The sequence below is a fragment of the Carcharhinus amblyrhynchos genome, chromosome 5 (assembly GCF_965287045.1).
Source record: "Carcharhinus amblyrhynchos chromosome 5, sCarAmb.v2.hapA, whole genome shotgun sequence".
NCBI classification, from domain to species: Eukaryota; Metazoa; Chordata; class Chondrichthyes; order Carcharhiniformes; family Carcharhinidae; genus Carcharhinus; species Carcharhinus amblyrhynchos.
Window position 1 is genome coordinate 30,237,559 of NC_137328.1, and position 24,409 is coordinate 30,261,967.

The 24,409-nt window shown below is 42.9% G+C and overlaps 1 protein-coding gene across 4 annotated transcripts in view; it reads left to right on the forward strand.

Annotated features, from left to right (window-relative positions):
* Positions 1-24,409, forward strand: part of ttc39b (tetratricopeptide repeat domain 39B) — a 199,518-nt gene that overhangs the window by 126,182 nt on the left and 48,927 nt on the right. For all 4 annotated transcript variants that reach the window (XM_080188566.1, XM_080188564.1, XM_080188563.1 and 1 more), the window contains 3 exons: positions 12,868-12,932; positions 23,375-23,477; positions 23,595-23,660. In XM_080188566.1, the coding sequence (XP_080044692.1) occupies positions 12,868-12,932; positions 23,375-23,477; positions 23,595-23,660 (234 nt within the window). The remainder of the gene's footprint in view (positions 1-12,867; positions 12,933-23,374; positions 23,478-23,594; positions 23,661-24,409) is intronic.

The window sequence follows — 24,409 nt, forward strand, 5'->3', positions numbered from 1 at the left end:
CTGATCCCTTCATATCCTTGCTTCCTCAACTTAACTGCCATCATTGTTATCATCCCTTCTATGGACTTGGACTACCTTACACTGTCTTATTTAACTGCATTGACAAGCACCATCAATGACAAGATCACCATGAAGAATATTGCAGTCCCTTGTAGGATTGATGTTCCCAAGGACTGTAGCCAGCTTGAGCGCCAACCACCAAAGGTAAACTGTTCAGGGTCTTTGAATTTCTCCACTTCTTTCCAGATATGATTAACCAGATTAGTTGTGTTTTCTGAACTATCTGGTGTCATAGAATCATAGGAACCCTAAGTGCAGAAAGAGGCCATTGGACCCATCGAGTCTGCACTGACCACAATCCCACCCAGGCCTTACCGACATATCCCTACATATTTACCTGCTAATCCCTCTAACCTACACATCTCAGGACACTAAGGGGCAATTTTAGCATGGCCAATCGACCTAACCCGTACATTTTTGAACTGTGGGAGGAAACCGGAGCACCCAGAGAAAACCCACACAGGCACGAGGAGAATGTACATACACTGACAGTGTCCCAAGCTGGGAATTGAACCCAGGTCCCTGGAGCTGTGAAGCAGCAGTGCTAACCGCTATGCTACCGTGCCACCAGAGTGGTATGTACGTGCAACTCTCTGACCCAATCACTGCACAAGTCACACTCCTTGCCACCAAGACATAATCCAATGCCAATTTATGTTGAAGTACCACAGTGCACATGGTTACCATCTCGTCACTAACCTTAACAAGGGCAGTTGCTGTATCATTGGTGACTTATTTCAATTTGGAACATAGAACCAGAATTTTTCGCATCGCTTTAGCTACTCCTTATTGGGGAAACAACATACCAAAAAACCATTCTGTTTCTGTAATAGCTCATCAATGTCTTGGCAGGGGAGGGAGTTTAGGAGTATGATATAAATATGGGATTACATATCCAAGGTAACATGACCCCTTCCATCTGACAGGGAGCCAAAAATATGTCTTATCCCCACAAATCCAATGTGTTCCTTTGAGAGTTTAATAAGTATTGCCTTCTCTGAAGCAATAAGAAATATTTCAAGATTAGCCATTACTAGGTGGACTTGGGCATAGCCAGGTGGTTTTATCTACCATGTGGTCACATTCACTCATTCCTAAATTTTTCCATTGGCCTTCCATGTTTCTAGCAGAATATATCCCTTTTGGTTTTGGTATTGGCTGTTTTAAAACTGAATTAGGAGCTGGTTTCCCTAAGTTATAGATAGGTATGTATGTGTTTATATGACCTAACCTCTCTGCACAAGACTCACTTATGTAATTCTTTCCTTACCTCTCTACTGACGAATCCTGGTATTGGGTGTACAGAATACTTGGAATTCTGGGCTGTTTGATTTACCATTCCTAATTCTGACCATGTTAAGGACATTGGCTGTAAAGGTACTCCCCCTCCTGCATGTATTGGGATGTGCAAACATACCCTACACTTTGCCTCACTGGTCAATCTAGCATATTGTGTGCCATATTTAAATAGGTTTTAACAAGTACCTTCCCAGGGGAACGGTGAAGGACCTCATTGCTGGTCCCATCTGAGTCAAAATCTGTACATTCAATACTAAAAAGGTAGAATCGCATGCATTCATTATAGTAGTCTCTACAACTTCTGTCTGACAATCATCAAACACAATTGTTGATCAGTGTCAGGGAATAACACAGCTTGTTTACAAAACTTGCACAATCACCGTGCCACACTTGTACGTGCTGCGACTTGACTTGCTTCTGCATTGGGGGATGTTCGGTCGATCTTGATTGGAGCTGTGTCTTGATTGTAATCTTGTCTGTAGAGCTCCAAGTATCCTCTGCTAGCATATAATCTGTAATAAAGCCCAGTTGGCCTCGCAGCCTTAAAATTAGCAATCAGAATAAATTCTATTTTATCAGATTCTCTCTACTTCTACTATTATACTAAATTATTCAGTTGCTGTGTCAAGTTTGCGGTCTTGACATTTACCACCGGGATAAAGCTTCAACTGAGTCCAGTGTTTCCACCATGGGCTGCACTTCTCATCAATTAGGGTACATATGTCTGCCTTATAACCACCACATCAAAAAGCCCTTCCCAGCGAGTTCTTAGTCCCTTTTTGTTTGTCATGAGTTTCACCATCATCTTATTTTCCAGTGAAGGCGACATAGTCCAATCTTGGTGCTGCTGTTGTATGATCACCAGCTTTTTGAGAAAATGCAGATTGTCTTTTAGATTCCTCATATACTGAAATACCATGCCTTGGCTTATTCTCCTCCACTTGTAATTGCATCCTCTGGGAGGTGCATCACTCTCCATGTCATCAGTTCAAAAGGGGTTAATCCTGTTCCACTAGCAGCCCTTTGATGCAGCAAGATTGCAGGCAAGGCTTGCACCCAATTATTTCTAAGATAACCTTGGCTAAACCATTCTTTAGTGTTCGATTCATCCTCTCCATCATCCCTAAACTCTAAGGGTGATATGTTAAACCTCTGCTTTATTCCCAGCTTTTGACAAACCTGTTTCAAAACTCTCCCTATGAAATGAGTTCCCTGATCAGAATCTAGCTGAAGAGGCATTCCACCTGGGAATTATCTCATTTGCTAATATCACCGCTACTGTTGTAGCTTTGGCATCTTTATCTTCAACCCATTGAGTAAACTAGTCTACAATTATTAAACAGTACATTTTTCCTGTACCCGTGGTTACAGCCCTGTAAAATCCATTTGTCAATTCTACCAGGATCCTTGGGCATCATGTCTGTGTTCAGTGACTGGAATATAGTCAAGTTCCGCACACATAAGGATGGCCTCAACCAGGATCTTGGGTTCATGTCACACTTTCTGTAACCCTCACAACTTGCCTGGGCTTGCAAAATCTCATGAACTGTCTTGGCTGGAGACAATACACATCTCTTTAACCTGTGCTTAATGCCCTCTCCACTCACATTGTCTGTACCTTTAAGACTTGATTAACTGTAGACTCGCATTCCAACCATTATTTTGTAAACTGAGTTTGTGTCTTTATATGCCCTGTTTGTGAACAGAACTCCCACTTAACTGATGAAGGAGCAGTGCTCCGAAAGCTAGCGGTTTGTGCTACCAAATAAACATGTTGGACTTTAACCTGGTGTTGTGAAACTTCTTACTGTGTTTACCCCAGTCCAAAGCTGGCATCTCCACATCATGACCTCCCCTGTAGCCAGTGAGGATACAAAGATTTCTCTCAAGGCCCGAGAGAAATTTCCTCCCTTGTCTCTCAGTATTCTGGCGTATATCCCATCAGGCCCTGGAACTTATCTACCTTAATGTTCTTCAAAAACCTCAATACCTCCTTTTTGATCTCAACATGAATCAAACTATCTACAAATCCTTTCCCAGACTCATCATCCACCAAGTTTTTCTCTTTGGTGAATATGACGCAAAGTACTCTTTTAATACCTCGCCCATTTCCTCTGGCTCCACACATAGATTCCCTCCCTTGTCCTTGAGTGAGCCAACCTTCTCCTTGACTACCCTCTTGCTCTTTATATATGTATAAAAAGCCTTGGGATTTTTCTTAATCCTGCTGACCAATGCTTTTTCATGACCCCTTTTAGCTCTCTCACTCCTTATTTAAGTTTCTTTCTACTTTCCTTGTATTCCACACTTGCTTTGCGTGTTCCCAGCCTCCTAGCTTTGACAAATGTTTCCTTTTTCTCTTTGACTAGGCTCACAATATCACTCGTTATCCAAGATTCCCAAAACTCGCCATACTTATCCTTCATCCTTATAGGAATGTGCCGTTTAAGAATCCCTATCAACTTACACTTGAATCCTATAATATAACATGTTTGAAACAGAAATCAAACCTTTCAATTTGATTCCAGGTGATAACTTATTTTGATTGTTCATTCTTATCTTAAATAACATCATTTTATTAAGGTAACTTGCTTACAGCTCATTTTCTTATGTCAGAATCATCCCTAACTCAGAAAATGGTGTGATGAGCTTTCAACTGTCCATTAGTGTCTATCTTATCTCTTTGATCCCAAAAAGCTTTGTTCCTTCATTCATAACTATCAGCTAAACTGAGCTTTACTTCCTAGAATCCCTTTAAATGTTTTTCTTGTGTCCAATGAATCTCACCTTTAATTCTGTCCTCCCCTAATTACTATCAGCTCGTCTATAACATATCTTTTATTACCCTGTTCACTTTCTTTTCTCATTTGTTCCGCTGAATTATTTCCCTCATCTCTAATTATATTGATCTGTCAATTTGGTGTTATAGGCGGCTCTCCCTTTTAGCCCGTCTGGCATCTAATATAGTTTTCAACCTTCCCATATTCAAAGTTTACAACAGGGTTTGCTATGTGTTCAGAACTACTTGAGATTGATTGACTAACTTTGATTATCTATTCACATATTTCAACTAGACTTCCTTATGGCAGTATAATAATTTCCATCATTAAACATTAATTCCCATTCTACCTTATGTAACTCCTCACTAAACGTTCTCTCTCTCTCTGTTAGATGTTTGATTTAAGCCAATAATTTCTATGCATAGAAAATTTATGAATAAATTCTCAAATGTCTTAAAACTACTGCAAGTCTTATAATGCAAAGATCCATCCTGTCTGGAACAGAATGGGTTACTTCTCTGCTTGTTTGCTCAGATGGACATCATCACTTCAAGCACTCGAGAATACTTTTCATTTATCTTTTCATTTTCCATTCTATCATGATTACATTTCAAATTTAACAAAAAGACTAATCCAGATTAATCCAGAATAAATTTTTTTATCATTTTTTATCATTTTTAAATATCCCTACTGAATTAAGACTTTTACACTTACTATCAATCTCTCCCGTTTAAGCTCAAAATTTGCATGTTTAATTATTCCTACAGCTCTGCCTCTGTGACCAACAGAATACAAAATCAAATCAACTGTGTGCTGAAATGACTAACTCTCACTGCTTTTCAGATGTAATGTAATGCCACTTGAAATTGACTTTCCAACATGGCAGAGCTCAAATCTCTTTTGGATTCCTATTCTTGAAAATAACCATGGTCATTGATCATTACAAGATTGGGCGGCACTACTGCCTCACAGCTCCAGGGACCCAGGTTTGATTCTCGGTTTGGGTCGTTGTCTGTGTGGAGTCTGCATGTTCTCCCTGTGTCTGCGTGGGTTTCCTTCGGTGCTCCAGTTTTCTCTCTCAGTCCAAAGATGTGCGGGTTAGGTGCAAAGGCCATGCTGAATTGTCCCTTAGTGTCCCGGGATGCGTGGGTTAGAATGATTAGTGAGATAAATGTGTGGGATTACAGGGATAGGCCTGGGAGGGATTGTTGTCGGTGCAGACTTGATGGGCCGAATGGTCTCCTTCTGCACTGTAGCATTTCTATGATTTCTAAGATTAAGTAATTTAGAATTTATATCTTGACCCTGCATCAATTACACTATCGTAAAATCTCAACTGGGGGAAAGTAATTTATTAAACTCTCACAAATGCAAATTCACTTTGACTTGCTATACTCTACTTCATCACATGGTACGCTAGATTGCACAATTACATACTCTCTGTCTCTTCATCATACAAAGCAAGTCAGTCACCTGCTTACTTCTGTTAACCCTCTTTGGTCTATGGTGCTTCAGACCAACCAGTTTCATTCTGTCTCTCGCTCTCACAAATCTCTCACAGGAGACTTGTACTCCTGAGACCTCTCCCTGCCAGTTCTCTCACATGGCCTTGTCCCTTCTCTACCTCTGAACCCCTCCCTGTGAGTTCCTTGTGTCCAAGCCAGCCGTCGTCTGTGTGCACGATCTAGCCCCTTGACACTTCTCTAGCTATGCAGTTTTTACATGCCATTGCATAGGAGTGTCTGAATGTCTGTCCACAGCCTCGCTATGTTTAAGCATAGCTACTCTGCAAATGCCCCTTCTACCCACATAGATTTACATGCTGCTCCATAGGAGATCTGAGTGTCCGTCCCCAGCCTCTCTACATTAAGTATGGGCTCTTTATATACACACTGCTTTTGCAACTCTCTCCCAGCCTAAGATACACAACTTGTGGCTTCTGACTGCCAGATGCATAGACTCCTAATTACTGGGTGGTATTTAAAGAATGTACGGGTAGCACAGTGGTTAGCACCCCTGCCTCACAGCTCCAAGGACCTGGATTTGATTCCCAGCTTGGGTCACTCTCTGTGTGGAGTCTGCACATTCTCTCCGTGTCTGCGTGGGTTTTCTCCGGGTGCTTCAGTTTGCTCTGGTTTCCTCCCACAGTCCAAAGATGTGTGGATTATGCTGATTGGCCATTCAAAATTGCCCCTTAGTGTCCTGGGATGTGTAGGTTAGAGGGATTAGTGGGGTAAATGTATGGAGTACGGGGGGGGGTAAGGCCTATGTGGGATTGTTGGAAGTCTCGATGGGCTGAACGGCCTCCTGCACTGTAGGGTTTCTCTGATTTCTACTTACCTACATTTTTAGGAACATGCCTTGCCTCCAGTCACCAATGAGTACCCTGCTGTCACAATGTCAAATTGTAAGAGGAATTTTCTGAGGTGTCCCACTGGGGTATCTTGAACTCAGTCAATTTCACTCAACCAATACACAGACTACGAAAGTCTACATGTAGTTAGGGAATGAAAAGGAATTTATTTGCTCATGCATTTATCAGGAGAAAGAGTAGTCAAGGATTGACTATTCTCTCTGAGCTAATATCACAACCGTAAAATTGTTACACTGTTCTGAACATTTCAATATCCTCGCCCAGCCTGTCATACATTCTGGAGGGTCCAATTATAATATTACACAATTATTACCTTAGCCAATAACATTCCACCTGTCAACAGGATTAGGAGATCATTAGCTCATTGCCCCTGCAGGTTTCTCCCCTGTTACCTCGGAAACCTAACCCCCATGAATCCAATGTCCAAAGTCACAGCTTGCATCTGCGAATTTTAATCGGCAAAAGGAGCCATTCTCTTGCTCGAATCGGGACCTTTTTTATCAGCTGAGAGACTGCACCAGCCTCGCTACCCATGAGCAAATTCACTCCCATGCATTCTAAGCTTATGATTAAACTTGCTTTTGTATATCCAAAACAGATGCCTTTCTATACTCCATTGCATTAAAAGAATTTGGTCTCCCTACCATTGTGTTTCCTAAAATGCTGAGCAGACAGATTGTTGTTTGGCTAAAGTTCACAAACACATTAATAATATAGTTTAATTTTATAATGCTTGGTTAAATTGTGGTTATACCGTTTGCAATACCTTTGCATATTGTGAATTCTCACTATACATAAGGCAATTTATAATTACCTTAACCTGCCTACTTATTTAGAATCAATTGGACTGTAAGGTAGGTTGATGCATTATCCAGATTACTTGGTTAATAACTCATTTTGACTGATGGAAAAGCACAAGTATGATCCACCTGCACTTGTCACACATGAATTAAATCTAATCAATGATCAGTAAACATTACATGATTTTCTGTTGTCTGTTAACTTGTTAAATTATGACTAAACTTTGAAATCTGACAAATAATTTAAAATTTCACCTGTGATAATTTTTGTGTTGGAATGGCAAATTTGGAGATACTGTGCTCTTAAACTTTGTCAGTATATATTTCTGTGAAACATCATGGCTGCAGCCCTGGCAAAGATATTTACATGATCAAGTTTTAAATGTAGGATTTCTCTAAGGCATTTCATAACCTTGCAGAAATTCATATTTCCAATTGATTCTAACTTCATATTTCCAGCAGAAGCATATCATCTTTAGCAATTTCACTAAAACACAACTTTGGCCAAGAGTTTTGCGACAATGTCCACCCATTTCATTTCTTCGTTCTGAGCGACACTATATTTATCCTGATATTCCCTGATGTGAAAAGTAAACTCAGTAATAAAAAGTTTTGGCTATGTGCAGATTAAAAGAATAAAATTATTGTGATCTCACAATATGAAGTGGGAGAATGATGAGAATTTGTGGAATACAATCCCTCCAGAAGCTGACAGTAATCCTTCTATGTGTCTGACTGTGCAGGTGTAACTAACTAACTTGCATTATAAGTGGTTCCTCCTTTCGTATCCATTGTTGATCTCAAACATTACTTTTCCTGTTTTCTTGTCTCTGCAGTTAGAAGTTATGGCTGGGATTCTCCCAAATAAAGTCTAAGCATGAGTCGCAAAAACCCAGCTTGCAGGTGCAGCAGGTGGTCAGGAAGGCGAATGGGATGCTGGCCTTCATAGCGAGGGGGATTGAATATAAAAGTAGGGAGGTCTTGCTGCAGCTGTATAGGGCATTGGTGAGGCCGCAGCTGGAGTACTGTGTGCAGTTTTGGGCGCCGCACCTGCGCAAGGATATTTTAGCCCTGGAGGGAGTGCAGAGGAGGTTTACTAGGCTGATACCGGAGTTGAGGGGATTGAGCTATGAGGAGAGGCTGAATAAACTAGGCTTGTACTCGTTAGAGTTTAGAAGAATGAGGGGATATCTCATTGAGACGTATAAGATGATGAATGGGATGGATAGGATAGAGGTGGAGAGACTCTTCCCGCTCAAAAAAGACAGTAGGACTAGGGGGCACAGCCTCAAGATAAAGGGGAGGCGGTTTAGAACGGAGTTGAGGAGGAACTTCTTCACTCAAAGGGTGGTGAATCTCTGGAATTCTCTGCCCGTTGAAGTGGTGGAGGCTGCCTCGCTAAATATATTTAAGACGCGGGTTGATGGGTTTTTGATAAGAGAGGGGATTAAGGGTTATGGGGAGAGGGCGGGAAAGTGGAACTGAGCCACAACAGATCAGCCATGATCTTATTGAATGGCGGGGCAGGCTCGAAGGGCTAGATGGCCTACTCCTGCTCCTATTTCTTATGTTCTTATGTTCTTAAGTGCCCAACGTGTGGGAAGACGGACTATTTTCCACCGGTTTTTTGGGCATAGCTACCAGAGCGTATCTCCAATACTGAGAGCAATGCAGAGTGCCTCAGTGGGGTTCACTTTGGTAAGTGGTGGGCAAAGCCTATTCCTGCCCAAAAGGCTGGCGGCATAGCGGGGCCAGTGTGCATGCGCCAACTTGTCCGCGTGGAGATTGGCGCATGCACAGTGGTACTCCATTGCCAGCCTCCCTCGTTGATGGCGTTTCCAATCACTGGCCAGTCCTGCAACACCCCTGATCGCTGGTCTCTTGACCACCCCACCCCTCCCCTACTGCTGGCCTCTGGATCTCCCGGGTCAAATCCTGTGCACTCCCACCTCCTCCCCCCTCCCCCCAGCAAACTTCAATCTCCCAGTTCCTCCATCTCCCACTGATCCCAATAGCAAAATGGCAGCGGGTCACACCCCCCCTCCCCCGCCCCACACCCTTGACACTGCTCGATGCCTAGTCATGATGTGGAGATGCCGGCGTTGGACTGGGGTAAACACAATAAGAAGTCTCACAACACCAGGTTTAAGTCCAACTGATTTATTTGATAGTAAACTCACAAGCTTTCGAGGTTTACCTCTTTGTCAGGTGAATGATCTCTTCGGTTGGACTTAAACCTGGTGTTGTCAGACTTCTTACGGTGCCTAGTGGGCAGGCTGGCACTGCCCAAGAGATATCCTCCCTGCTCCAACCTCCAGGGGGCCTCAGTGGTCTCTGTTCCCTCTAGCCAGGTCTGGGCGTCCGTTCCTTGTTAGTGGGGAGCAGTCATAAACCCAGCAGAGTTGGGGGGGAACACGAGCTGGGTCAGAGAATATCATCCAGGGCCCACTAATCAGTTTTTTTATTTTAGTTTTATTTATTAGTTACAAGTAAGGCTTAAATTAACACTGCAATGAAGTTACTGTGAAATTCCCTAATCACCACATTCCAGTGCCTGTTTGGGTCAATGTACCTAATCAGCATGTCTTTTGGACTGTGGAGGAAACTGGAGCACCCAGAGGAAATCTACACAAGCATGGGGAGAATGTGCATCTCCACACAGACAGTGACCTGAGCCGGGAATCGGTCACGGGTCCCTGGTGCTGTGAGGCAACAGTGCTAGCCACTGTGCCACCATGCTGTTCTCTATTGAAATGGTAATTTCAATATGATAATCAGCTTGGCGCGGAGCTGATTACGCTCAAAAGAAGTGCCTCGGCAACTCGCAACTAGTGTGACGCTGGTGTTGAACTCCACTGTAGGCTGGTGTCTGCCAGCCCACTGCGCTGCTCAAGCACAGCAGCTGCTTAGACAAGTAGGATTGCGACAGACACCCACAGACGCTGAAAGACGCCCTCGTAAGAACAGGATGTGGTGTTCAGCTCATCAATCAACAGTTCTGACATGCCACAGTGAAAAACCGCACAGACCTCCTCAGAAGGCAGACACAGCGGACAGAATACCCTTTGTTGTCCAATACTTCCCCGAAGCGGAGAAGCTACGACATCTTCTCTGGAGCCTTCAACGTGTCATCAATGAAGACGAACATCTCACCAAGGCCATCCCCACACCTCCGCTACTTGCCTTCAAACAACCACGCAATCTCAAACAGACCGTTGTTCGCAGCAAACTACCCAGTCTTCAGGAGAACAGTGGCCATGACACCACACAACCCTGCCACAGCAACCTCTGCAAGATGTAGTGGATCATTGACATGGATGCCATCATCTCGTGAGAACACCATTCACCAGCTACACAGCACATTCTGTTATAACTCAACCAACATTGTCTACCTGATATGCTGCAGGAAAGGATATCCTGAGGTATGGTACATTGGTGAGATTATGCAGATGCTACAACAACGGATGAAGGACACCGCTTGACAATCACAAGGCAAGTGTTCCCTTCTTGTTGGGGAACACTTACAATGCCAGGTTAAAGTCCAACAGGTTTATTTGGTGGCACAAGCCACTAGCTTTCATCAGGTGAGTGGGAGTTCTGTTCACAAACAGGACATATTAAGACACAAACTCAATTTACAAAATAATGGTTGGTATGCGAGTCTTTCCAAGTAATCAAGTCTTAAAGGTACAGATAATGAGAGTAGAGAGAGAGTTAAGCACAAGTTAAAGAGATGTGTATTGTCTCCAGCCAGGACAGTTAATGAGATTTTGCAAGCCCAGGCAAGCCGTGGGGATTACAGATGGTGTGACATGAACCCAAGATCCCGGTTGACGCCATCAACCGGAACTTGTCTATCAGGCTCTGCTCAGCGACTCTGCGTTGTCATGTGTCGTGAAAGCCGTGTTGGAGAAGATCAGAGGGCAAATGCCCGTGACTGCTGAAGTGTTCGCCAACAGGAAGAGAACAGATTGTCGAGCGGTGTTCATTCATCCGTTGTCGTAGCGTGTGCATGGTCTCCCCAATGTACCGTGCCTCGGGACATCCTTTCTTGCAGCACATCAGGTAGAAAACATTGGCCAAATTGCCTACGTATGTACCATGTACCTGATGGATGGTGTTCTCATGTGAGATGATGGCATCTGTGTTGATGATCCTGCACTTCTTGCAGAGGTTACTGTGGCAGGTTTGTGTCGTGTTATCTTCACTGTTCTCCTGAAGAGTAGTTTGGTGTGGACAATGGTCTGTTTGAGGCTATGTGGCTGTTTGAAGACAAGAAGTGGGGATGTAGGGATGGCCTTGGCGAGATGCTCATCTTCATCAATTACATGTTGAAGGCTCCGGAGAAGATGTCGTAGCTTCTTCGCTCCAGGGAAGTATTGAACAACGAAGGATACTCTGTACGCCATGTCTCGTGTCCTGACAAACTTGGGACAAGTGACCCTCACGACACATGACAATGCAGAATCGATGAGCAGAAACTGATAACCAAATTCCACACACATGAGGATGGCCTCAAGCGGGATTTTGGGTTCATGTCTCACTATCTGTAACCCCCTCGACTTGCCTGAGCTTGCAAAATCTCACTAACTGTCCTGGCTGGAGACAATTCACACCTCTTTAACCTGTGCTTAACCTTTTCTCCTCCCACATTGTCTGCACCTGTAAAGACTTGATTACCTGTTAAGACTCGCATTCTAATCATTATCTTATAATTGAGTTTGTGTCTTACTTTACTCTGTTTGTGAAACAAATCCTGCACTCACCTGATGAAGGAGTGGCATTCCAAAAGCTCATGATAACAAATAAGCCTGTTCGACGTTACCCTGGTGTTGTGAGACTACTTACTATGCATGCTCGAGCAGTGCAGCAGGCTGGGAGAATCTCGGCCCATATTACAAAAGCATTTTATTAGGGATTGCTGCAGATTCCAGCAATGAAAATTCCAGTTTGTGCTGCTTCCCTTTTATTTTGAGCTAATTAATGAAACTTCTTTCTCTTTTTCTTCCCTGTCCTCTCCACCTTCACTCCCCTCCCAATAACCTGGATGGAACTAGGAAGGTTGGATTAGCTGATCTCACTGTGCACAACAATGAGGGTGCAAATAATTGATCTCAACAGCCCAGAGTTGGGATAAGATAAAATCAGCCTGGAATTCTCTGTTCCTGATTACTGCTCAATTGCCATTGCTGGAAAACCTGCATGTGTGGGTACTGGATCAGAACAGGATTAGGTTCGGCTGTTACATTCATCCCATTGTTGAATAGCTTGTGGTACACTAGGTTCCTGCATGGTCATTGCTTTTGTGAGTAGCACCAGAGGTGGAATATACCTGTTGAACTGCTCAAGAGAGGGAAGATTTTTTTTCTTTCCAATCTCCTGCCCATCCCTCAACATTATTAATAATAATCTCAAAACACATTATCTGGTCATTATCACATTGTTATTTTGTGGACTTTACATAACTTGGCTGCCTCACTTCCAACCTTACAACATTTTTGGATGTCCTAAAGACATGAAAGGCACAACATAAACGCAAGTTTTCTTTTTCTAGGATGAAAATATGATAAATTTTATTAAAGGAGGAATTAAAATACGAACAAGTTACAACATCTACAGGTAAATGACTCTTTCTCTCTAACCCTAAGGAATTCTGATTAAAAATGGTTTTTTATGCAAACTTTCCAGTGAGTTGTATAGTGGTGCAAATGCTACATGAACCTTCACACAAATAAGCTCCAAACCAAGTAAGGTTGGTTTGGACTGATACAATTAATAAATTATTGACATTTGGTTGCATCTTTCTAGATATTCCAGCAGCCAATGACATGGGGCATGATCTTTCTGACCCACTGCACTGGTTGATCAGCAAAAGAAGTGATTAGAGGGAGTGGAGGACTAGCACAGGGAGCGGGGGAGAGGGCATGGGTATGTGCCAATGTTCAAGGGGGTGAGGACAGTGACAGGAGATTTCCCAGTGCATTGGGAGATCAGGGCGTTTGCGCAATGGGGCCATAAGCACCCTGCAACCAGCTTCACTGGGAGCTTACTCTCGGTTCCCTCTTCCTGGTGAGAATTGCACTTCTGTCATAAGATTGCATTTTTAATCTCACCCAAAAAAACGGAAACTCCTCCGTTTTCTCGTTCGTTCAGCGCTTCGAATTTTTTTTTAGGAAAAATTGGTCTGGGAAATTTCCAGCTTGGATGATGGGCAGTGGGAGGTATGAAGGGTATCTGGTATTGGCGTGAGGCGTGGTATTGATGGCTCTAGTGCCTGGCCACAGGTGAAAAAAGAGGGTATCAAATTTTATGCAGCCTGCTCTTCAACTGTGTCTTGTATCTTGAAGTAGGCATGGCATTAAAATATGAGAGGGAAAGCACACAGAATGTGTCTTGACCTCTTTGGTTGTTACCCTCACCGAGTGCGCCGAGCATTGCGGGTTTTGTTGGGAAGCAAGAGCTCCACGTACCTCAGTGCCTGCCATTGTATAATTGACCCTAGATGGACGGTTTTGGGGCTAAATTGGAGCAATTAGTGCCCGTTTTTTAGTTCCTTGTTGATTGAGAAACTTGTAATGATAAAAGTTGTTCCTGATCATGGGTGGCTTGCTAAGGAAGTGAGAATAACTGGAAGAATTAAGTAAGGCCACACAAAGTGAGGAGGAGGAGAGGGGAGTTGTGGGGTTGGGGTGGTCTTGGGGAAAGAATAGGCTCTCAACAGGAGGCCTGGAAGTATTTGGGGAACAATTTTCTCATGTCAGCTTCAACGAGGACCAATATTTGAGGTGCCTTTGCTTCACAAACGAGGCTGTGGCTGAAATCTACCGAGTACTACAGTTAGCATCGAGTGTTCAAAACAGGGAAATAACAGATAAAGGCAAAATGCTGCAGAAGCTGGAACCTGAAACAAAACAGAAAATGCTGGAAAATCTCAGCAGGTCTAACAGCATCTTTGGAGAGAGAATAGTCATGTTTTGAGTCAGGATGACCCTTTGTCAGAGCTGAAGACAAGAAAAATTGGACAAGATTTATACAATGAGAATGGAGGGAGTTGGTTGGAGGGTTTACTCGATAAGGATGGCATAAACAAAGGGATAAAGGGTATATAAATGGTGATGATAAAGGCTGAGAATGATGCTAAGGGTGTCCATTAAGGGATTGCAACAGCATTGTGTGCAGCTGTCAGGATGATTGTGGCTTGTGATTTACGTCTGCCTAGCTTGTATTGGAACTATAAGCAATATCTCATACTTTGCAGTGCATTGCTGCAGAAGGAGCGAACATGTGAATCTCATTCCCTCTTGCCAGACAAAACCAAGTGGTGAAACCTGAGAGTTTGCATCAATTGGTCTTCCTGTAAATCTGAATGCTGCTGACTTCATGCACATTGACTTGCGTGCATATTTTGAACTCTTTGATTTAATGAACTGAAAAGGATTCACATTCTCAATTTGCAGCTGGTATATGATCACAAGAAACACATGATATAGTTGAAGAAGTCATACGGCCTCAAAACATGAACTCTGTTTCTCTCTCCACAGATGCTGCTAGACCTGCTGAATTTCTTTAGCATTTTCTGTTTTTACATCAAATTGGTGTATGCCCATTATCCTGACAGTAGTCCTGATTCCTTCATTCTTTGGCAATCCACTGTGCCATATGCATTTGTTCCACCATCGCATATCACAAAGATTAGCTTTGGGCAGCAAGGTTTATCAACATGGCACAGCACTCTAGACTGGAACCCACACTTACACATGCACATGCAGCAAGCCTACGATGAAAACCTTATTCTTGGAGGAATGTTGTATAGCACACATTGAAGTCTTCACATTTCTGCTACCTGGGCTGCTCTGGGGGAATCCTGGAGTACAAATCAGATGATCAGAAGAATGAGCAAGAGGAAGGATGATGGGAACTAGTGGAAGGGAAGCTACATATATGGTCCTTTTCTGCCCAGGCTCTACTTGGTCAGATAAATAATGACGAATTCCAGTAACCTTGTTCACACCTCCCCAATTATCAAAAGTCTTGCACTGCTTAACTTTCCCTCATCATTGACAATGATACCATTCACTTTGTGACAACACAAAAGACAAGAACCACCAGAAAATATAGTTTCAATTTTTTTAAAAGATTCAAAAATAATTACTCTTGTACATTTGTGCTTTGCTTTTCCTGTGTGCTCCAAGGTGCTTCCTTAGTGTCTGCAGTGTAAGTGTAAAAGGATGCTGAGCTTCCATTGACGACACTGCTGATTTCCTGAGACTGTGACCTCCAGGCATTGGGCCAATGAGCCCAACAGAAAACATCAGAAGAGATGCAAAATGGGAGCAAAAATGATGTTATTCTGAGAGAGGACAGAAGGTTCAAAAGCTACTACCACTTTGCTGGGGTGGTGACATAATAATCCAACTAATCTGTTTGAAACCAGATTTGAGATATTCTTGACCAGTGTTGTCTAGAGCTATGGTGGCAGCAATCTGAGCTTCCACCCAATCCTCAAGCTTTGCTATAAATCATTCATACTATAGTGGGAACTGTGACATTGGCTATCACGTGCTGCATCACATAAAAACATAAGAAATAGGAGCAGGAGTAGGCCATCTAGCCCTTCGAGCTTGCCCCACCATTCAATAAGATCATGGCTGATCTGAAGTGGATCAGTTCCACTTTCCTGCTTTCTCCCCATAACCCTTAATTCCCTTGTCTATCAAAAACCTATCTACCCGTGACTTAAATATATTTAGCGAGGTAGCCTCCACCGCTTCAATGGGCAGAGAATTCCAGAGATTCACCACCCTTTGAGTGAAGAAGTTCCTCCTCAACTCTGAATCACGGTGGACTCCACCAGTGTGGGGATATGAAGTGACCACCTGTACCTTTTTCAAAAGAAGTATAGAATTCCTACAGTGCAGAAGAAGACCATTTGATCCATCAAGCCTGCACTGATAACAATCCCACCCAGGCCTTATCCATGTAACCTCATGTCTTTACCCTGCAAGTTCCCCTGACACTAAGGGGCAATTTAGCAAAGCCAAGCAACCTAACCCATACATCTTTGAACTGTGGGAGGAAACCGGAGCACCCAGAGGAAACGCCCAGAGGCAGACACGGGGAGAATGTAAAAGTTCCATATAGAGAGTGACCCGAGGCTGGAATTGAACCCAGGTCCCTGGCGTTGTGAGACAGTAGTGCTAACTACGGTGCCACCATGCCAGCCAGCATCTTTCAGAATTTTAAAGATCTCTATCAGGTCACCCCTCAGCCTTTTTTCCCAGTGGAATAGAGAACCAACTTGTCAGTCCTTTCCCGATATGTAAACCGAGGCGCATTGTAAAGTACATTGACTATCACCTCTGTTAGTTTGAGCTCCAAGCTCTGCACAGAGGCCTATACTATGTTGGTGTTTAACTCTTCCAAGCTTCTTGTGCAGCATTTCTGGCAGGATTTCCAGACAAAGAGCATTTTGCTGTGTGCGTCCATGAGTCCTCTTCTACAGCCTGTCCCTTCTTTCATCTTCACTGCTATCTCCCTTCTGGACAGGTTCCAGGTTTTGGGTATCTGAAATGAAAACAGAACATGAGGTGGGTTGTGGTGAAGGGAGAGGAGAAAGTAAGAAATGCATGCTAATGTAAGAAATAGGAGTGGGGTAAACCACATGGCCCCTCCAGCCAACTCTATCATTCAGTACTATGAATTTGGCCTTAGCTTCACTTTTCTGCTTCCGTAACCTTCTGTTCCCCTATAGTTCAAAAATCTTTCGGTCTCAACCTTGAAAATATTCAATCACACAGCTCTTGGCATCAGGAATCCCCCCCAAAAAATCACAAACCTCTGCCTGAAACAAAGCTTCTCTTCCTTGCTTCTCAGCATCCCCCTGTTCCTCATGCTCCTGATCATTTCACTTGTTTGGTGGTGGCAAAGACACTCATAATCGCAAAATTACAAATTACGAAATTACAGATATGAACTCCAGAGCAGCCCACGAACAAAAACCTCTGTGTGCTATATAAGTTCCTGAAACTATGCCACCTACTTTAAGATTCTCCCATGAGGGGAAACCAACTCATAGGACCTACCTTGTTAAGCCCCCTCAAAATATTTTATGTTTCAATAAAGCCATCTCTCATTCTTCTAAAGTCGAATGAGTTTAGAAGTCTAACCTGTTCAACTGTTCAAAGAACAAAGAAAATTATAGCGCAGGAACAGCCCTTTGGCTCTCCAAACCTGCACAGACTATGCTGCCCGACTGAACTAAAACCCCTACCCTTCAGGGGACATATCCCTCTATTCCCATGTTATTCATGTATTTGTCCAGATGCCCCTTAAAAGTCATTGTCGTATCTGCTTCTACTACCTTCCCCAACCATGAGTTCCAGGCACCCATCACTCTCTGTGTAAAAAAAATCTAACTCATACATTTCCTTTAAACCTTGCTCCTTGCACCTTAAACTTATGCCCCTTAGTAATTGACTCTTCCACCCTGGGAAAAAGCTTCTGACTATCCACTCTGTCCATGCCCCTCATAATCTTGTAGACTTCTTTCAGGTCGCCCTCTGTCATTCCAGTGAGAACAAACCAAGTTTCTCCAACCTCTCCTCATAGCTAATGCGCTCCATACTAGGCAACATCCCTTTTCTGTACCCTGTCCAAAGCGTCCACATCTTTCTGGTAGTCTGGCGATCAGAATTGAACACTATAGTCCAAGTGCGGCCTAACTAAGGTTCTATAAAGCAGCAAAATGACTTGCCAATTTTTAAACTCAATGCCCCGGCCGATGAAGGCCAGCTTGCTTTATGCCTTCTTGACTACCTTCTCCACCTGCGTTGCCACTTTCAGTGACCTGTGTACCTGTACACTCAGATCCTTCTGCCTATCTATATGCCCCCTCAAATTCCTCAATCCATGAACTAACCTGGTTACCCTTCTCCGAACTGCTTCCAATGTAAGTGTTTATGTCCTTAAATAAAGAGACCAGAATTGTAAATAGTACTCTTGCTGTAATTTCAGCAATGCCCTGTACAGTTGTAGTGAGACTTTCCTACTTTGAGGCTCCATACCGCTAGCAATGAAGGCCAACATTTTATTTGCCTTCTTCATTATTTTGCTAACATTTTTCATTTAAAATACCTAGATCCCTCTGTCACACAAAATTCTGTACTCTGTCCATTAAATATTTTGCTTTTCTATTCTTTTCAAAGTAAATAACCCACATTATATGCTACCTGCCAAGTTTTTGGAGACTCACTTAACCTATCTGTATCTCTTTTTAGACTCTTTCTCCTTTTTATAGCTTGTTTTCCCATCTATTTATATTAGCAAATTTGACTGCAATACATTCCACCCCTTCATCCAAGTCATTTATATACTGTAGATTTTAAATAGTTGGGGTCCCAGCAACTGATCACTGTGGCACCCCATAAGTTACAGTTTGCCAGCCAGAAAATTGACCTGTTTATATCTTGAATTTGTTTTCTGTTATTTAGCCAATTCTCCACCCTGATATATGACCACCAATCCATGAGCTTTCATCTTGTGCAGTAACCATTCATATTGAATGTCTTTTGGAAACCCAGGCCACACCTACTGTTCCCCTTTTACTTATGTTACTCATCACAACCTCAAAGCAGTTTGTCAGGCTTGGTTTTCCTTTCATTGAAGCTATGTTGACTCTGCCTGATTGCATTATGATTTTCTAAATGTCCTGCTGCTTATTCCTTAATAATGAATTTAGCATTTTGCCTACAGTTTCCTACATTCTCTCTCCTCCTTTCTTAAAAGGATCATTAAACTTGGGGCTTTCTAATTCTCTGGGACCTTTCCAGAGCAAAAATAAATCTGGAAAATTAAAACCAATGAATCCAATATCTCTGCAATGGCATATTTTGTAACATTAAAATGCAGGCCATTTGGTCCAGGAATGATACTAATCTTTAGTGCCATTAATTTGGTTGGTGACAATTGTTTTAAGTTCCTCCCTCCCTCCTACCATCATCTGCAATTTATAATTCATGAGTAAAATGAAAAAGAGGAGGAGGATTAGGTGTGCAGTTACCCTCATAATCAAACACCCCAATTATGGCCTTTGTGACACGAAGTGTCTCCCATGATGGGCGACACTGTTTCCTTCACAGGGATTAAGGCACGCAGGCTTCTCTGTCCTCACCTGCTGCTGCTTCTTGATTTTTAAAAAATTAATTTCTGGGATTTGAGTGTTGCTGGTCTGACTGTCCCTTATTGCACTTGAACCACCTGAATCCTTGCAGTCAATGTGATGAAAATATGCCTACAGGTGCCATTAAGAAGGGAGTTCCTGGATTTTGGCCCAGTGACAATGAATGAATGGTGAGATAGTTCCAAGTTTGTTTATAGAAACCCTACAGTACAGAAAGCAGCCGTTTGGCCCTTCGAGTCTGCACTGACCACAATGTCCCTACCCCACATATCCCTACATATTTACCCACTAATCCCTCTAACCTATACATCTCAGGACACTAGGGGCAATTTTTTTTTTAGCACGGCCAATTAACCTAACCTAACCTAACATCTTTGGACTGTGGAAGGGAACCAGAGTATCTGGAGGAAACCCACGCAGACATGAGGACAATGAGCAAACTCCACACAGACAGTGACCCAAGCTGGGAATTGAACCCAGGTCCCTGGAGCTGTGAAGCAGCAGTGATAACCATTGTGCTACCATGCCACCCTTGTGTTGCTCAAAGGAAAGCTTTGAGTGGGTGGGGGGCATTTCCATGAGTCTGCTGTCCTTGCCTTCTAGGTGGTAGAGGACACAGATTTGAAAGATGCTGTTAAAGAAGTCTTTGGTGAGTTGCTAATGTGCAACTTGCAGATGGGACAGTCAGTGTCCCATCTACAACTATACTGGACGTTGTTGAGATCACATTTGGAATATTGTGTTCAGTTCTGGTCACCTCACTATAAGAAGTATGTGAAAGCATTGGAGAGAGTGCAGAGGAGATTTACCAGTATGCTGCCTGGTTCGGAGGGTAGGCCTTATGAGGAAAGGTTGAGGGAGCTGGGGCTTTTCTCTTTAGAGTGGAGGAGAATGAGAGGCGACTTAATAGAAGTTTATAAGATGTTGAGGGGGATTGATAAAGTGGACGTGCAGAGACTATTTCCTTACACTATCAAGGGCAGAAGTCTGAGTAGTGTTGAAGAGCAGAAGGATCTTGGGGTCCGGGCCCACAGGACTCTTAAATCGGCCTCGCAGGTGGAGGAGGTCGTCAAGAAGGCGTATGGTGTACTGGCCTTCATTAATCGAGGGATTGAGTTTAGGAGTCGGGAGGTAATGCTGCAACTTTATAAGACCCTTGTCAGGCCTCATTTAGAGTATTGTGTGCAGTTCTGGTCGCCTCACTATAGGAAAGATGTAGAAGCTATTGAAAGGGTACAGAGGAGATTTACAAGGATGTTGCCTGGACTGGGAGGCATGCCTTATGAAGTTAGGTTGAGGGAGCTGGGACTCTTTTCCCTGGAGAGACGAAGGTTGAGAGGCGACCTGATAGAAGTTTACAAAATGTTGAGAGGAATAGATAGGGTGGACTCTCAGAGGCTATTTCCCCGGGTTGAAATGGTTGCTACGAGAGGACACAGATTTAAGGTGCAGGGAGGGAAGTTCAGAAGTGATGTTAGGGGTAAGTTTTTCACTCAGAGGGTGGTGAGTGAATGGAATCGGCTGCCGTCAGTGGTGGTGGAGGCGAACTCTTTTAAAAGACTTCTGGATGAGTATACGGGGTTTAATGAGATTGAGGGTTATAGATAGGTCTGTAGGTTGGTAGGTGTTGATGTGATCGGCGCAACTCGTGGGCCGAAGGGCCTGTTTGTGCTGTAGTGTTCTATGTTCTATGTTCTATGTTCTAAGTGGATGTAACTGTTACTAGGGGGCCTAGTATAAGGTTCATGGTGGGAGATATGGGAGGGATGTCCGAGGTAGATTCTTCACTCAGAGAGTAGTTGGAGTGTGGAATAGACTGCCTGCTGTGATAGTGGAGTTGGACACTTTCGGAACTTTCAAGTGGTTATTTGATAGGCACATGGAGCATACCAGAATTATAGGGAGTGGGATAGCTTGATCTTGGAATTGGACATAGCTCGACACAACATTGAGGGCCGAAGGGCCTATACTGTGCTGTAATGTTCTATGTACACACATGTAAGAACAGAGCACCGGTAGTGGGGCGAGTGAATGTTGAAGGTGGTGGATTGTATGTCAATTCAACAGATGGTTTTGTTCTACATGGTGTCCTGTCACACTCCTGACTTGTGGCTTACAGATGGTGGAGAGGCTTTGGGAGTTAGCAGGTGACTGACCTATAGTTCCCAGCCTCTAACCTGCCCTTATAACCATAGTATTTTTGTGACTGGTCTAATTAAGCTTTGGCCAATGTTGTCACCCAGGATGTTGATGAGGGAATCACTGGTGACAGTGCCTTTACATTTCAAGGGGAATGTTTTTAGATGGTTATTATTGCTTGGCATTTCTGTGGCACAATAATTACTTGCCATTTATTAATGAAAGCTTGATGTTGTGTGTAGGCAAGGACTGCTTCATTCCCTGGGGAGTTGTGAATGGGGCTGAGCACTGCAGTCATCAGCATGCTGTCCCAATACTGATCCGATGATAGAGGGAAGGTTATTGATGAAGCAGCTGAAGATTGTTGGACCTAGAATATTTCCCTGATACGTACCTGCAGTAATGTCCTGGGACTGAGATGATTGGCCTCCAGAACACACATCTATCTTCGTGTTATGTATGACTTGAGCCAATGGAGATTTTTCCCTGATTCCCAAAAGAGTCAGTTTTATTGGGCTCCTTAATGCCACACTCAATTAAGTGCAGTTGCGATGTCAAGGGTGGTCACTCTCACCTTCCCTCTGGCATTCAGCTCTTTTGTTCATGTTGGAGCAAGGATGCAAGGAGGTTTGGAGCTAAATGGTGCTGACAGAACTCAAACAGAGCACCGGTAAGCAGGTTAATGCTAAAAACTGCTTAATAGCACTGTCAATGACAACTTCTAATTCTTTGCTGATATTTGATGGTGTGGCAGTAATCAGCTTGACTGGATTTATCTTGATGTTTATTGCCAGGACAGGGCATAACTAAGTAATTTTTCACATTGTCAGGTAGATGCCAGTTCTGTAGCTCTATTCACCATCTGTCCCTCATTGTGAGGATGACAAATACTCAGAGTCATGAGTTTCTGCCGTGGGGTGACATGACTGAACAAGCCAACTATTGACCCGCAGATCATTGGGTACATGTGGCAGATTTTTTATGGGATCTGGAGTGCAGGATTTGCTTCCTTTTCTTTCCTTTTCTCCTGCTGCCCAGTTTTATTGTTTTTCCGGCTTCACGCTGTGATGCAACTTGGTATGCATGTCATCGCAATTTTGGATGATTTAGCCAGAGGCATGACTGGTTCTGCAGCACAAGTCTTAGTACTGCAGCTGGGATTTTGGCAGGGTCGAAGCCAGTTTTGAGACACCATACTGGCTTTGTGGGCATCTTTAAGCCTGATAGTGAAGCCACCATTCAGGTTAAATGAGCCAGGGACATACTGCAGTACCTCGGTTTTTGGGCTATCTAGAAATGCCCACGCCAGATCCAGCTGATTTCCAAGCTTCACTTAGGAGCTTGTTCCTGATGCACTTGTAATGCATCGGTCGAATAATGTCCCAGTGAGAAGGAAGGTTTTTGGTGGCCAATTCCCTCTGAAAGGGAGGGAGATGAATGAAATCAAATAAAGGTTCCTACAAATGGAAAATTAGGATTCTTTCTGGAAGGAAGAAAGCTCTATCCTTTATGACTTCCTTTTTGATATATTTGGTTAATTGTAAGTAAAGCTATGCTAATGTCAGGAGTGCAATGATTGACATGTACATAGAAGCCAGATGACATTAAAATGTGCCAGTTGGTGATAAGGTGGGTTTATACTTTAGACTCTTGGTTAGGTATCAGTGTTATTTTTATTTATTTAATTATTTATGTTTATCATTTATCTTGTATACTTTTGCTAATATTTGATCTATTTATTAAGAGAATGTCAACAGATCGTACAGATGACACAGGATCGAGTCAAAACCGATGTCTACTGCCAGTTTGAAGGAGGTATCAAACTAGGGATTGGAGCTTTTAACCTGGTACAGCATGTCCCTGTTACATCACAGTTGTCTATTCTCTAAGTTGCAAAAATATTACTACACTTGTTACTTGAGTACTTTATTGAACTAAAATGGCTTCATCCCCTTCCCACCCAGATGCTGTCTCTGCTACCTTTGAGGATTCTTCGACTTCTTGAATTTATTGGATTTTCGGGTAATCGGGTATGTATCAGTAAGTGTGTATGTGTAAAAATAATTTACAACAATTACATTTGAAGTTTCACCACTGCCTCTCACAGTCTTTTAAAGTAGAACCTTGATTTGAGAGTACTTGCTTTGTGCCTGTGTGCTGAAAATGGAAGGCTGGCAATGCCAGTATTATTTGTTCTTATAGCCATACATTGACATCTACTGGCAAAGTGCAATAGTGCATAAATTTCAACTGACAACCAGGCCCAGATTGTCTTTCTAATTTTTGATACATCATGTTGTGCTCAATTTTTCTGCGGAATGCACACTTCAGTGAGCTTGGCCTGGAAGCTTTCTACTCACAAATTACCTCAATGGCGACACACCTGAGCAACGGCAGCAAACCACAAAATAATCCATAATGTAGCCCTGATAAGAGAAGTTTCCTGCATTTCTGACTTTCCGAATGGATACAAATTTACAACTACATCGGCACCTAAACTAAAACCAATGTCACATACGAGTTTCAGCCTTGATGTTTGATATTGATATTTTAGGATCTTTTGTACTAATTTTTCACACTGGGATCTGCACGTATATTCCATAACTTTGAATATATATAATATTGAAAAGAAAAATTTCCATAAGTGCATTTTCTTAAACTGTAGTCATCTTAGACTGTGAGAACAATGATTTGATAGCTTCAAAATAATTTTCTTAGTATTACTAAAGTAATGATTGTAAGAAGGAGCATTTTTTTTGTTTCTAATGATTATGCTGAA